Here is a 14,686-nt window from a genome sequence, read left to right as displayed (position 1 = left end):
TTTTTGGATTACAAAAACCAGAAAAAAAGTGCGGCTTAGATTTGAGTAAATACGGTACATCCTCTCCTTTGGATTCAACTTCTTAAGTATTATATTTCAAGTCAACACCTGCTAATCTGTGAGACCGAAATGATGAGCCATACTACTCTATTTCACTGTACCTGTATGTTTCATTTGTATAACATTTTATTCCATCATAGATGCTGCACTTATAGTTTCATATATGCATTGCAGCAGCAGACACAATAAAAGTAGCAATCAGCAGTGCTTAGTTTGTTGAATGGGTAACAAATATGCCATTGTCCCAGTTCCACATATCCCCAAAATTTGATTCTGCCAAATTCTGTACTCTCTGAAATCGAATGTTTAATCCAAAGATGAAAGTGAACAAGTTTGATGCAGTATTGCTAATATTGTTTATTACTCATCTTGCTGAATGAAGTGCATACCGTATCCTTTCTGAAAGGTTTGGAGAAGTAATGCACATACCAGTTTTCTAAAAACTTACATTGAGATTGTGCTCTCCTTCCTCTTGTACAAATTAGTAGAGCCCTTCAGATTACTCCACAATATGCCTCTTGGCAAGGTGGTAACGACAGTATTATGAAAAGGATAGATTGGCACTCACTGTATAGTGTAGATGTGTTGCTGGCAGGGGGGGGGGGGGGGGGGGGGGGGAAAGGAACACCACCTATTATTAAACACGTAAGCTTTTGGTGCAACCCCCCCCCCCCCCCCCTTTCCCTCACACACACACACACACACACACACACACACACACACACACACACGCACACGCACACACATGCGCGCAAATGCAGATCACACATACATGACCACTGTCTCCGGCTGCTAGGGCCAGACTGGGAGCAACTGTGCATCATGGGAGAAACAACGGTCGGGTGTGTGTGTGTGTGTGTGTGTGTGTGTGTGTGTGTGTTTTTTGTCCACTTTGGAAGAAGACTTTCTGATGGAAAGCTTACGTGTTTAGTAGTCTTTTTGTTGTGCTTGTCTGTGACCTAACATCTCCTGTATACAGTGAATAGCAATGTATCTTTTTTATAATATGGTCATTACTCCAGCCTAGATTTCTATTGTTTGTTTCCTTTTAAGACCTTATAAAGACAGTTACTGACAATTTCTTTTTTCTTATTGGAGAAAAGTAAAACCATATGGGGGCCAGACGTAGATTGTAAATGAATATGGAATAGAGTATTTTTATTCTCCCTGTATGCAGTGTCAATAACGTCACCTCACACACTTCATTGCTGGCAGCACCTCCTTCTCAACACATGACTGTCCCCCGCCACCTCACCATAGTCTTCAAGTTATATCCTATAGCACTTCTGGGTGGACAAATAGATGAAGGATGTAGTTTAAAACAGTATAACTAAACTTAAAAGTCAAACTGCCCTTTTATAGAGACTGCCATCATTATTTAAACATACTAAACAACATCAAAACAGTCAAAAGAAATTTTTTTTCAAAAGAGCGGAAAATTGTAGTGAAATTCATGAGAGGATTGTTTTAAATTGTTATATCTTAAATCAATAAGTATGTCAGCATTTCCCAGGATTTTCTGGCTTAATTAAGACTAGGTCATGCCACCACAGTGGTCAGACAGTGGACTTGACTTCCAGAGGACAACGGACCCGAATCCCATCGGGCCATCAAAATTTGGGTTTTCCTTGATTTCCCTAAATGATTTAAGACAAATGCTGGGATGGTTCCTTTGAAAAAGATGACATTCGGCTGAGGAAGCTAATTTCTGTGGCATGTCTGATGACACAGTGCTGGTGGAAGCACGAGTATTTCAGAGCACACCATTCATTGCACATTGTTAAACATAGGGCTCTGCTGCAGACAACCCCTGTATGTTCCCATGTTGACAACACAGTTGAATTACAATTTCTGTGGCTCAGGAGCATTGAGATTGGGCAGTGAATCAATAGAAATGTGTCATCTGGTTGAATCATTCGAGTTTCGCATTACACCTACTTGACGGTTTTGTGCACATACACTGTCAACAGAGTGAATTGGTGCTTGCAAGGTGCACTTTGCTACAGACTTAGGCCAGTGGGAGCAATATTATGCTATGGAGGACATTCACCTGGTCTTCTATGGGTCCTGTGGTAGTAACTGAAGGCTCCATAACAGCTTTGTTCTGTGTGAACGTTATTGTGCACTGTCCGCACCCTGTCCCTAATGAAGGTGACATGTTTCAACAATATGACTTTCAGTGTCACGAGGCCAGAATCAAATTCACCCCTTCTGAATCTGATGGAATACATCTGCGATGCTATCAGATACCAGTTCTGCACCCAGAAACCACTGATCTCCAATTTATGGGAATTACATGACCTGTGCTTAGACATGCGGTGCTGCATAATGCTGGGAACATACCTCACATAATGCTGGGAACATACCTGAAATTTGTTGAACTTGTCCCACACAAAATCACTGCTGTATTGTGTTCCAACAGTGGACAAACACATTATCAAACAGGAGGTCATAGTGTTTTGTCTCATCAGTTTATATATTCAATGCTTGAATGAAAGGTGTGCTCTTTTCCTTTTTTCTGCCATTGCGTGTATGTGTAAAGCAGGATGTTCTACCATTTGGGCTTGTTTATATGATGGCTGTCAGTATTACCACCTGCAGAGATACTAAATGCTCCTTTTGTGAAGACCTTTTATCTTGAGAACACTTTCAACTTTGTTTCACAAATGGCAGCACAGTTTCATGTAATTGTTAAAATAATACTTTCAGCAAAAGATGTGTGCGTTGGAGTGGGGAAAAAGATTGGAGATGTATGTAGTTTAATTTTCATAAATTGTTAAGAAGGTTAACAGCTTGGCATGCTAAGATAAATTCAGACATTCTCTAAAAAGAGAGAAAAAGATTAATTTAACAGAATCAGTGAGGTATACAAATATAACAACAGACTTGTAGAACCATTATTTTGTAGGTTAGATTAGATTAGATTCAGCTTTTGTTCCAAGACCCAAAACATGAGACGATTCTCATGGGTGAGTAACATGCCAGAAAGTATAACATAAAAAATATAAAACATTTGAATACCCTGATCATTTGTCAGGAGATTGTCAAACTAGGTGAATACAATACAAACTGGAACAGCTAATATTTTCAGAATTGATACGCTGTCAGACTGAAACATTGTTATGCACTATTAATAAATTTATCAAACAAAAAGTACATAATCTTGACTGTTATGACAAAGTGCTCTCAGAACTGAAATCTAACAGACATTCTTATTTAAGCTGGCCTAACAGCCACTGTTAAGATATTCATCTATTGAGTAGGATGAGTTACCTATCAAAAAGTCTTTCAAACTCTGTTTAAACCATGCTTTATCTGATACCAAGTTTTTAATGGTGTCTTTCTTCAACAGATAAATTGTGTTGTAATGCGAGGTTTTAATGAAGATGAAGTGTGCAGTTTTGTGGAGTTAACAAAAGAGAAAAATGTTGATGTAAGATTTATCGAGTACATGCCTTTCAGCGGCAACAAATGGAATGATGGGAAGATGGTCTCATTTAGTGAAATGGTCCAAATAATTAGAAAGCAGTGGCCTAATTTTGATCCTCTGCCCAATGGGCCCAATGATACCTCAAAGGTACGTGCAGTATTACATATGAACATACATTGAAAATAATTTAATGTTTATGACTTACTACCAATCACAATAATACTTCACATCTGCTGGTGGTATGAGAGATGGACTGGTTTAGTTACATATTTCTCATCCCATTCAGTAAGTCTGTCCTGGCCTGGGTTTCTCTGCAGCTTTTCTACAACTCTCCCCATTTCCTAAACCTTGACAATCCTTTTCTTTCTTCCCTTTTCCATCCCCTTATTGTTTCTGCAAGAAGAAGAAGCCACTGGCTCCGAAAGCTTGCACATTTCCATAACTTTAAGGGGAGTTAGAAGCGGAAAACATTCTTTTTCACTTTTTCGGGTTTTTACCTGATTATAAAATTTGCAATTTTCCAAATAAAATGATATGTATATTACTTATAAACTTGCGTGGGAAGTATTTTATTTTATTTTCTAAAATATAATCTACACTAGTTGAAAATGTTAAAATTTTTACACGCATTACTTCAAGACCTAATAAAATCTGTAATTTTTTATATACAGGGTAGTCCATTGATCGTGACCGGGCCATATATCTCACGAAATAAGTGTCAAACGAAAAAACTACAAAGAACGAAATTTGTCTAGCTCGAAGGGGGAAACCAGCTGGCGCAATGGTTGGCCTGCTATAAGGCGCTGCCATAGCTCAAACTGATATCAACTGTGTTTTTTTAAATAGGAACCCCATTTTTTATTGCATATTCATGTAATACGTAAAGAAATGTGAATGTTTTAGTTGGACCACTTTTTTCGCTTTGTGATAGATGGCACTGTAATAGTCACAAACATATGTCTCATAATTTTAGACGAACAGTTGGTAACAGGAAGGTTTTTTAAATTAAAATACAGAACGTAGGTACATTTGAACATTTTATTTTGGTTGTTCCATATGTGATACATGTACCTTTGTGAACTTATCATTTCTGAGAACGCATGCTGTTGTGGCGTGATTACCTGTGAATACCACATTAATGCAATAAATGCTCAAAATGATGTCTGTCAACCTCAATGCCTTTGGCAATACGTGTAACGACATTCCTCTCAACAGTGAGTAGTTCGCCTTCCGTAATGTTCGCACATGCATTGACAATGCACTGACGCATGTTGTCAGGCATTGTCGGTGGATCACGATAGCAAATATCCTTCAACTTTCCCCACAGAAAGAAATCCGGGGACGTCGGATCCGGTGAACGTGCGGGCCATGGTATGGTGCTTTGACAACCAATCCACCTGTCATGAAATATGCTATTCAATACTGCTTCAACCGCACGCAAACTATTTGCCGGACATCCATCATGTTGGAAGTACATCGCCATTCTGTCATGCAGTGAAACATCTAGTAGTAACATTGGTAGAACATTATGCAGGAAATCAGCATACATTGCACCATTTAGATTGCCATCGATAAAATGGGGGCCAATTATCCTTCCTCCCTTAATGCCACACCATACATTAACCTGCCTAGGTCGCTGCTGTTCCACTTGTTGCTGCCATCATAGATTTTCCGTTGCCCAATAGTGCATATTATGGCGGTTTAGGTTACCGCTGTTGGTGAATGATGCCTCATCGCTAAATAGAATGCATGCAAAAAATCTTTCATCGTCCTGTAATTTCTCTTGTGCCCAGTGGCAGAACTGTACATGACGTTTAAAGTCATCGCCATGCAATTCCTGGTGCATAGAAATATGGTACGGGTGCAATCGATGTTGATGTAGCATTCTAAACACCGACGTTTTTGAGATTCCCAATTCTCACGCTTTTTGTCTGCTACTGATGTGTGGATTAGCTGCCCCAGCAGCTAAAACACCTACTAGGGCATCATCATTTGTTGCAGGTCGTGGTTGATGTTTCACATGTGGCTGGACACTTCCTGTTTCCTTAAATAATGTAACTATCCGGCGAATGGTCTGGACACTTCAATGATATCGTCCAGGATACCAAGCAGCATACATAGCACACGCCCCTTGGGCATTTTGATCACAATAGCCATACATCAACACGATATCGACCTTTTCCGCAATTGGTAAATGGTCCATTTTAACACAGGTAATGTATCACGAAGCAAATACCGTCCGCACTGGCGGAATGTTATGTGATACCACATACTTATATGTTTGTGACTATTACAGCAGCTGGCTGGAGTGGCCGAGCAGTGCTAGGCGCTACAGTCTGGAAACGCGCGACCGCTACGGTCGCAGGTTCGATCCTGCCTCGGGCATGGATGTGTGTGATGTCCTTAGGTTAGTTAGATTTAAGTAGTTCTAAGTTCTAGGGGACTGATGACCTCAGAAGTTAAGTCCCATAGTGCTCAGAGCCATTTGAACCATTTTTGACTATTACAGCCCCATCTATCACAAAGCGAAAAAAGTGGTCCAGCTAAAACATTCATATTTCTTTATGTACTACATGAATATGTAATAAAAATGGGGGTTCCTATTTTAAAAAAATGCAGTTGATATGAGTTTGACCCATGGCAGTGCCATCTACCAGGCCAACCATAGCGCCATCTGGTTTCTCCCTTCAAGCTAGACGAATTTCGTTCTTTGTAGTTTTTTCATTTGATGCTTATTATGTGAGATATTTGGCCCGGTCACTATCAATGGACCACCCTGTAGAAAGCTGTGGATTGCTGTGTTATAAAGGTTAAATTATGTGTTTGTATTGGTAGCACTGTCAAAAATAGTATCGTATCTTTTCATAGTATAAACATGCTTTGTACATCGAAGTGCTAACATTTTTCTGAGGAATAGTGACGAATAGACTGGTAAATCTCTCAAAAAGTATGACTCCAAAATGAAGTGTTTTTAAGAAATGTGGGTTTCATGGTAATAAATTTTTGAATAAAGAGAAACATTGTGTTCAGCATGTGGTGTGTGAAGTTACAGACAATGAAATACTCGCAAACTCATGAGTATCTAGAGAAACACCCATTAGTGCTTCGAAGATTAAAATAAAACGTAGTGATAACACAGTTATCTCAAAACAAAACTCATGTAAATGGTAGGTTAGGTTATATTCTGATACATCTACACATCGTAACAGGGGTGTTATGTGAATGTGTGTGCTGTATGTATGTGGAGGGCCAGTTAGTTTACATGAAGACATTGAGGTATCAAATGGACTAGCCAGGAAACTTATCATTAATTCTGCCAGTTGTAAATATACTCATTCATTTTGGAGTTCTGATAAGTGTAAAGATAATTATTTTGAAATAAATGTTAGGTGGTTTTATGGATTGAGAGCTATTGGCAAAGGACACACTGCAGCAGAAACAATGTGTGTCGTGATGTATATGCCACGCCCACTTTGTAAAATGGACAAGTATGCAGGATTTCCAGAATGAGATTTTCACTCTGCAGCGGAGTGTGCGCTGATATGAAACTTCCTGGCAGATTAAAACTGTGTTCGAGTCTCGGTCGGGCACACAGTTTTAATCTGCCAGGAAGTTTCATATGCAGGATTTATTGGAGCTGCTGTGAAATCCACTGCATGTGAGTCAATTAAGGGTGCTGCAAATGAAGCTGCTGAAATAAACGATGGTATGATTGACATATCAGTAGCTTTTGGGGCACTTGGTAGAAGCGCAGCTGAAGTTCTAAGAATTCTGTTGCTACAGTGACCAGTGGTGGATACTGGAAAGCTAATAGATTTCCAGATTTTAACCAAACATTCTTATAAGTATAAATCAGGGAATGAAGAAGGGCATATCTGTGACAGAAATTATGAAGGACAACTAGTCGTACGGAGGCCTGTGCAGCTGTTGAAATTTATAATCGATCTGTAAACTAAAGGGGAGTGTGTTACACTAAGTTCTTAGGTTGTGCAGACTCAAATGCATATAACAGTGTAGTAGCCACTCAGCCTTATGGTGAGAAGCTTATCACAGAACTGGAATGTGTTGGTCATGCCCTCCTGGATCTGGTTCATGGTGCAATTACCGCAATGCCCAGTACTCAAACAGGTCATACAGCCATAAACATTATATCCCAGCAGCAGTTGTGGATATCATAAAACCTGTTTACAGAGACCTGGCAATCCTGAATTATTGAAGAAGTGTCTGCATTGTCAGACTCAAAATCCCAATGAGTCGTTCAATAATCTTATAGCGTCAGTGTCGTCGTAACTGCTGTCTGCGTCACGTCTGCTGTGCAGCGAACTATGCTGATTTAAGTATTAACTCTATTTTTCTTACTTGTAACTTCTTCTTCCGTGTGTTTTTGCTTTTAGGAAGCTTTAATTGTCGAGTGCTAGTAATAGTGTTCCATAGATTTTGTGTTTGTTTTGAATACAGTCAGAGAAAGTCCGTTTAGTCAGCCATAGTACCAGTAGTGCTAGTGTTTGTTTTCAATACAGTCCAGAGACAGGTAGTGCTATTTTCATTGTTTTCTACAGGAAGTGTCTAGTAACCACAGTTTAGTCAACTATCAGCCGCCTTTAGTGAATTAGCAGTCTAGTTATAAGTTGATTAACTCTCTACAGTAAATTGATTTCTTAAGATGGATAGGATGTGAGACTGCTGTGTACGGACACAGGAGGAGCTGGCCACTGTTCGCAAACAGCTGAACGTGTTGATGGCCGCGGTTAGCCGTCTTCAGGCAGTGGTGAGTCTGGTGCGTTGCATGGTACACCCCAGGTGTTACATGCTTCACCCACTGACCCTGCTGTCGACACATCTTTGCGGATACCGGGCGCGGTTGTGCCACCCTCTTCCCAAGGGGAGTGGCGGGTTCAGCGGCATTCGCGGCGCACAAGGTGGAGGGTCAGTGTGGAGGCTGGCCGTGTGGCATCGCCCGTTCTGCCTGTGAGTGGACATGTGGCCTCTCCTTCAGCAAGGTCCGAGCAGGCACATGGGGGGAGGGGTTTATTAGTTATTGGGAGCTCCAACGTTAGGCGGGTGATGGAGCCGCTTAGGGAAATAGCGGAAAGGTCGGGGAAGAAGGTCAGTGTTCACTCTGTCTGCTTGCCGGGGGTCTCATCCGAGATGTGGAGGAGACCGCGCCGGCAGTGATAGAGAGCACTGGGTGCACCCGACTGCAAATTGTTGCTCATGTCGGCACCAATGACTCCTGCCGTCTGGGTTCAGAGGTCATCCTCAGTTCGTTCAGGCGGTTAGCGGAGTTGGTGAAGGCGGAAAGCCTCGCGGGGTGGAATCTGAGCTAGCTATTTGTAGTATCGTTCCCAGAACCGATAGTGATCCTCTGGTTTGGAGCCGAGTGGAAGGCTTAAACCAGGGACTCAGACGATTCTACGGAGATCTGGGGTGCAAATTTCTCGACCTCCGCTATCGGGTGGAGAAATGTAGGGTCCCCCTGAATAGGTCACGCATGCACTACATGCAGGAAGTGGCTACAAGGGTAGCGGAGTATATGTGGAGTGCACATGTGGGTTTTTTAGGTTAGAGAATTCCCTCCCTAGGCCCGACAAGACACCTCCTGAGATGCGGCAAGGTAAGAGTAGACAAAATGCAACAGGGAATAACAATATTAATGTGCTAATAGTAAACTGCAGGAGCGTCTATAGAAAGGTCCCAGAACTGCTCTCATTAATAAGCGGTCACAATGCCCACATAGTACTAGGGACAGAAAGTTGGCTGAAACCAGATGTAAACAGTAATGAAATTCTAAACTCAGATTGGAGTGTATACCGCAGAGACAGGCTGGACAGTGAAGGGGGAGGCATGTTTAAAGCAATAAGAAGTGCAATAGTATCGAAGGAAATTGACGGAGATCCGAAATGTGAAATAATTTGGGTGAAGGTCACGGTTAAAGCAGGCTCAGACATGGTAATGGGATGTCTCTATAGGCCCCCTGGCTCAGCAGCTGTTGTGGCTGAGCACCTGAAGGATAATTTGGAAAATATTTCGAGTAGATTTGCCCAACATGTTATAGTTCTGGGTGGAGATTTTAATTTGCCGGATATAGACTGGGAGACTCAAACTTTCATAACGGGTGGCAGGGACAAAGAATCCAGTGAAATTTTTTAAGAGCTTTATCTGAAAACTACCTTGAGCAGTTAAACAGAGAACCGACTCGTGGCGATAACATATTAGACCTTCTAGTGACAAACAGACCTGAACTATTTGAAACAGTTAACGCAGAACAGGGAATCAGTGATCATAAAACGGTTACTGCATCGATGATTTCAGCCGTAAATAGAAATATTAAAAAAGGTACGAAGATTTTTCTGGTTAGCAAAAGTGACAAAAATCAGATTTCAGAGTACCTGACGGCTCAACACAAAAGTTTTGTTTTAAGTACAGATAGTGTTGAGGATCAGTGGACAAAGTTCAAAACCATCGTACAATATGCGTCAGATGAGTATGTGCCAAGCAAGATCGTAAGAGATGGAAAAGAGCCAGCGTGGTACAACAACCAAGTTAGAAAACTGCTGTGGAAGCAAAGGGAACTTCACAGCAAACATAAACATAGCCAACACCTTGCAGACAAACAAAAATTACGCGAAGCGAAATGTAATGTGAGGAGGGCCATGCGAGAGGCGTTAAATGAATTCGAAAGTACAGTTCTATGTACTGACTTGGCAGAAAATCCTAAGAAATTTTGCTCCTATGTCAAAGCGGTAGGTGAATCAGAACAAAATGTCCAGACACTCTGTGACCAAAAAGGTACTGAAACAGAGGATGATGGACTAAAGGCCGAAATACTAAATGTCTTTTTCCAAAGCTGTTTCACAGAGGAAGACTGCACTGTAGTTCCTTCTCTAGATTGTCGCACAGATGACAAAATGGTAGATATTGAAATAGATGACAGAGGGATAGAGAAACAATTAAAATCACTCAAAAGAGGAAAGGCCGCTGGACCTGATGGGATACCAGTTCAATATTACACAGAGTATGCGAAGGAACTTGCCCCCATTATTGCAGCAGTGTACCGTAGGCCTCTACAAGATCGTAGCATTCCAAAGAATTGGAAAAGGGCACAGGTCATCCCCGTTTTCAAGAAGGGATGTCGAACATATGTGCAGAACTATAGACCTATATCTCTAACGTCGATCAGTTGTAGAATTTTAGAACATGTATTATGTTCGAGTATTATGACTTTTCTGTAAACTAGAAATCTACTCTGTAGGAATCAGCATGGGTTTCGAAAAAGACGATCGTGTGAAACCCAGCTCGCGCTATTCGTCCACGAGACTCAGAGGGCCTTAGACACGGGTTCCCAGGTAGATGCTGTGTTTCTTGACTTCCGCAAGGCATTCGATACAGTTCCCCACAATCGTTTAATGAACAATTTAAGAGCATATGGACTGTCAGACCAATTATGTGATTGGATTGAAGAGTTGCTAGATAACAGAATGCAGCATGTCATTCTCAATGGAGAGAAGTCTTCCGAAGTAAGAGTAATTTCAGGTGTACTGCAGGGGAGTGTCGTAGGACTGTTGCTATTCACAATATACATAAATGACATTGTGAATGAAATCGGAAGTTCACTGAGGCTTTTTGCGGATGATGCTGTGGTATATCAAGAGGTTGCAAAAATGGTAAATTGTACTGAAATGCAGGATGATCTGCAGCGAATTGATGCATGGTGCAGGGAATGGCAATTGAATCTCAATGTAGACAAGTGTAATGTGCTGCGAATACATAGAAAGAAAGATCCCATATCATTTAGCTACAATATAACAGGTCAGCAATTGGAAGCAGTTAATTCCATAAATTATCTGGGAGTATGCATTAGGAGTGATTTAAAATGGAATGATCATATAAAGTTGATCGTCGGTAAATCAGATGCCAGACTGAGGTTCATTGGAAGAATCCTAAGGAAATGCAATCCGAAAACAAAGGAATTAGGTTACAGTACACTTGTTCGCTCACTGTTTGAATACTGCTCAGCAGTGTGGGATCCGTACCAGATAGGGTTGATAGAAGAGATAGAGAAGATCCAACAAAGAGCAGCATGCTTCGTTATAGGATCATTTAGTAATCATGAAAGCATTACGGAGATGTTAGATAAACTCCAGTGGAAGACTCTGCGGGAGAGACGCTCAGTAGCTCTGTACGGGCTTTTGTTGAAGTTTCGAGAACATACCTTCACCGAGGAGTCAAGCAGTATATTGCTCCCTCCTACGTATATCTCGCGAAGAGACGATGAGAATAAAATGAGAGAGATTAGAGCCCGCACATAGGCATACCAACAATCCTTCTTTCCACGAACAATACGAGACTGGAATAGAAGGGAGAACTAATAGAGGTACTCAAGGTAGCCTACACCGTCAGGTGGCTTGAGGAGTATGGATGTAGATGTAGATGTAGACCAAAAAATGTTTTTCTTGTAATGAAGACACTAAAGTGGGGGTCAGTCATGCTGTTATTGCTTTTAATGATGGCAACATTGGTAGCGTGAAAGTGCTACAACATATGGGAATTAATTCTGGAGCAAACTGCATCAGAGAATTTGAATGGATGGACAAGGTTTGCAATGGTAAAGCACTGTATGCAGCACAGTTGGCCACTACGGAGTCCAGAAAGAAGAAAACAAGAAAAAACATAAAAAAGGTCAAGAGGATGATATACAGTATGGTGCAGGGTGCTTCTGAGTGACTAAAAATAAAATGTTAAGCATATATTGAGTTACAGTCTATTAAAACTTTAAAAACTCTTCTTGAAAATTTAGATTTTCTCTTGCATTTTCCCTAAATCTCAGAAACTACTTCGAGTAGCGAATTAAAATTTTCAGGGAGTAATAACATACGTATTCTGAGTCTTCTGAACTAAAAGAAGAACATAATATTATGCATAAATAAAATTATTTAGAATAACATACAAAAAAGTACACAAAATTTTAACTGTGTAATTAAAAAATTGCATTTCCAAAAGCAGTGGCTGAAATGCAATTATTGTAAGACTCAGAACATATAGTTTAATGTCCTGTAAAAGTTTCTTGTCAATGGCTACAGTTGTTCCTGAAATACGGGGAAGTTAAGTCACCAAATTTAACATTGTCAGGATAGGGCGTTCAAACTCCCCTTAATGCACATTTTCTCCTTCCTCCACTTGGTGAGCAACACATTTATAGTATTTACACAACAGCAGTAGCTATTTTCTTCCAATTTCTTTTTGCAGGCATACCATGTCCCGGGCTTCAAGGGACGTGTGGGATTTATAACCTCAATGAGTGAACACTTCTGTGGCACGTGCAACCGTTTACAGATAACAGCTGATGGCAATTTGGAGGTGTGTCTCTTTGGGTATTCAGAGATATCTCTCAGGTGAGTGATGAAACATAGAATAATCATGTCCAAGTGAAAATTCATGCGAGGAAACCATAAAATTACTAGAAGACTGACAGAGTGATCAGTATTTTACCTTCAGGAGGTGAAATTCCAAAACTTCTTATAGACACATTCGTTCCTCTTGTCCTCACATTAGTCACGGAGTCCGAGTGACCTTTGAGACCTTCAGAAACTTATCCCTCTTTCCTCTCTCATGAAGGAACTGATATTTCCAAATGCTGAGTATAGAATAATACTTTCAAACTGTTTGCCATGCACATTAGGTATGTGGTTGGTATATGGAAGAGATAAACTGCAGTTAAATCCAGCAGGTATGAAATGAGTAATCTTTTCTTGAAGTTTTCAGCTTGCACCCTCCTCCCTCCCAGACATACAAACCAGATACCTCTAGCTAAATAATTTGTGAGTATATATAATTTGCCTCTGTCAGCATCATGTTACACTAACCTATTTGTGAGATTAAATTAAAGGAAAGTAATCAGAACTGGAAATTATGTAAAGACATTTTTGGCTATGTCCCTGTGTTGTATTAAAGTTAACACAGTATTTCTGTCCATGTGATGGTAACTATGATTCGCCAGCCACCGTTGCCGAGCGGTTCTAGGTGCTTCAGTCCAGAACTGCGCGACTGCTACGGTCGCAGGTTTGAATCCTGCCTTGGCTCAGATGTTAAGTCCCATAGTGCCCAGAGCCATTTCAACTGTGATTCATGATTATCAGAGTCTATATGTTCCAAATAAAAATTGGAACGTCATGTGTATAAATGTACAAATTATTAGACAATGGGACCAACAACTGACACTTTTAAATTGATGACTAGACTAAGACTTGGCGATAAGTTTGTTTCAGGACATGGTAAGGGGGGTGAGGGGTGGGAAGAATCAGCTCTCTCTTTGTGAGCATACCAGAAATCCTTTATCAACTGAAGGTAAAATAAGATATAAAAATACAGGGTCAAACAATTAATTTAAGTATCTTAAAAACCAAATGACTAATAAAATTGGAAGCTAAGAAAAGTAAGTTCATAGTAAGTAGGGTGAAACACAGGGGGCTGCAACATATTGCCATTGTTGTTTGACTTGTCTATCAAAGAAAAAAGAAATGGATCAAAACAAAATAAAAGTGAGAATGGAAATGTATCAGAAGCAAATAGGAGTAAGCAAGGAACATATTCTTTAATTAAAAAAAAAAAAAAAAGACATGTGAGGCAGATGTTCCTACAATTTTATGTTCAAAGCACAGCAGCCTGTGAAAGCAAAATATTTATGACATTGAAAAAAGAAAATCAGTGAGTGAAAAGTGTGTGTAGGTGAATTGTGGTGAAAGACTGGATATTGGAACTTCTGTTATGCTGCCCAGTATTAGTTGACTTGGTAGTAAAGGAGCAAGTTTGCAAGGGCGGATAACTGTTTGGCTACGTAAAATAGAGTGGGAGTATGGAAAAGCTAGTCCAAGATAGGATGAAAAAGATAACAGCAACTTAAAAAATGAACCCCATGAACCCCATTCCCATCTAGTGAATGCAGTGGTTGACAATATCTTGTGACATTCACCTATAAGGCTCAAACAATAATTGCTAAATAAAAATACAAAATGTTGACAAGACTGTATCTAAGCTGTCACTCTCTTTTGAAACAAGGGTGTTTAAACCAACAAACACGCGGGAAAGCAGGGACAACTCACACACTAGAGAAGGATGGGCAGTATCATTGAAGGAGTGAGCATGAACCGTGTGGAATATGTGTGGTAAAAAAAAAAAAAAAAAAAAAAAAAAAAAAAA

The 14,686-nt window shown here is 40.3% G+C and overlaps 1 protein-coding gene across 1 annotated transcript in view; it reads left to right on the top strand.

Moving 5' to 3' along the window:
* LOC124580515 (molybdenum cofactor biosynthesis protein 1-like) overlaps positions 1 to 14,686 on the top strand; it is a 68,399-nt gene that overhangs the window by 19,178 nt on the left and 34,535 nt on the right. The window contains exons 4-5 of the mRNA XM_047131263.1: positions 3,413 to 3,637; positions 12,737 to 12,882. Of these exons, the coding sequence (XP_046987219.1) occupies positions 3,413 to 3,637; positions 12,737 to 12,882 (371 nt within the window). The remainder of the gene's footprint in view (positions 1 to 3,412; positions 3,638 to 12,736; positions 12,883 to 14,686) is intronic.

This window comes from Schistocerca americana, unplaced genomic scaffold (genome assembly GCF_021461395.2).
Source record: "Schistocerca americana isolate TAMUIC-IGC-003095 unplaced genomic scaffold, iqSchAmer2.1 HiC_scaffold_33, whole genome shotgun sequence".
NCBI lineage: Eukaryota > Metazoa > Arthropoda > Insecta > Orthoptera > Acrididae > Schistocerca > Schistocerca americana.
Note: the sequence above shows the minus strand (reverse complement) of the source record. Positions and strands in the feature narration are given on the sequence as shown.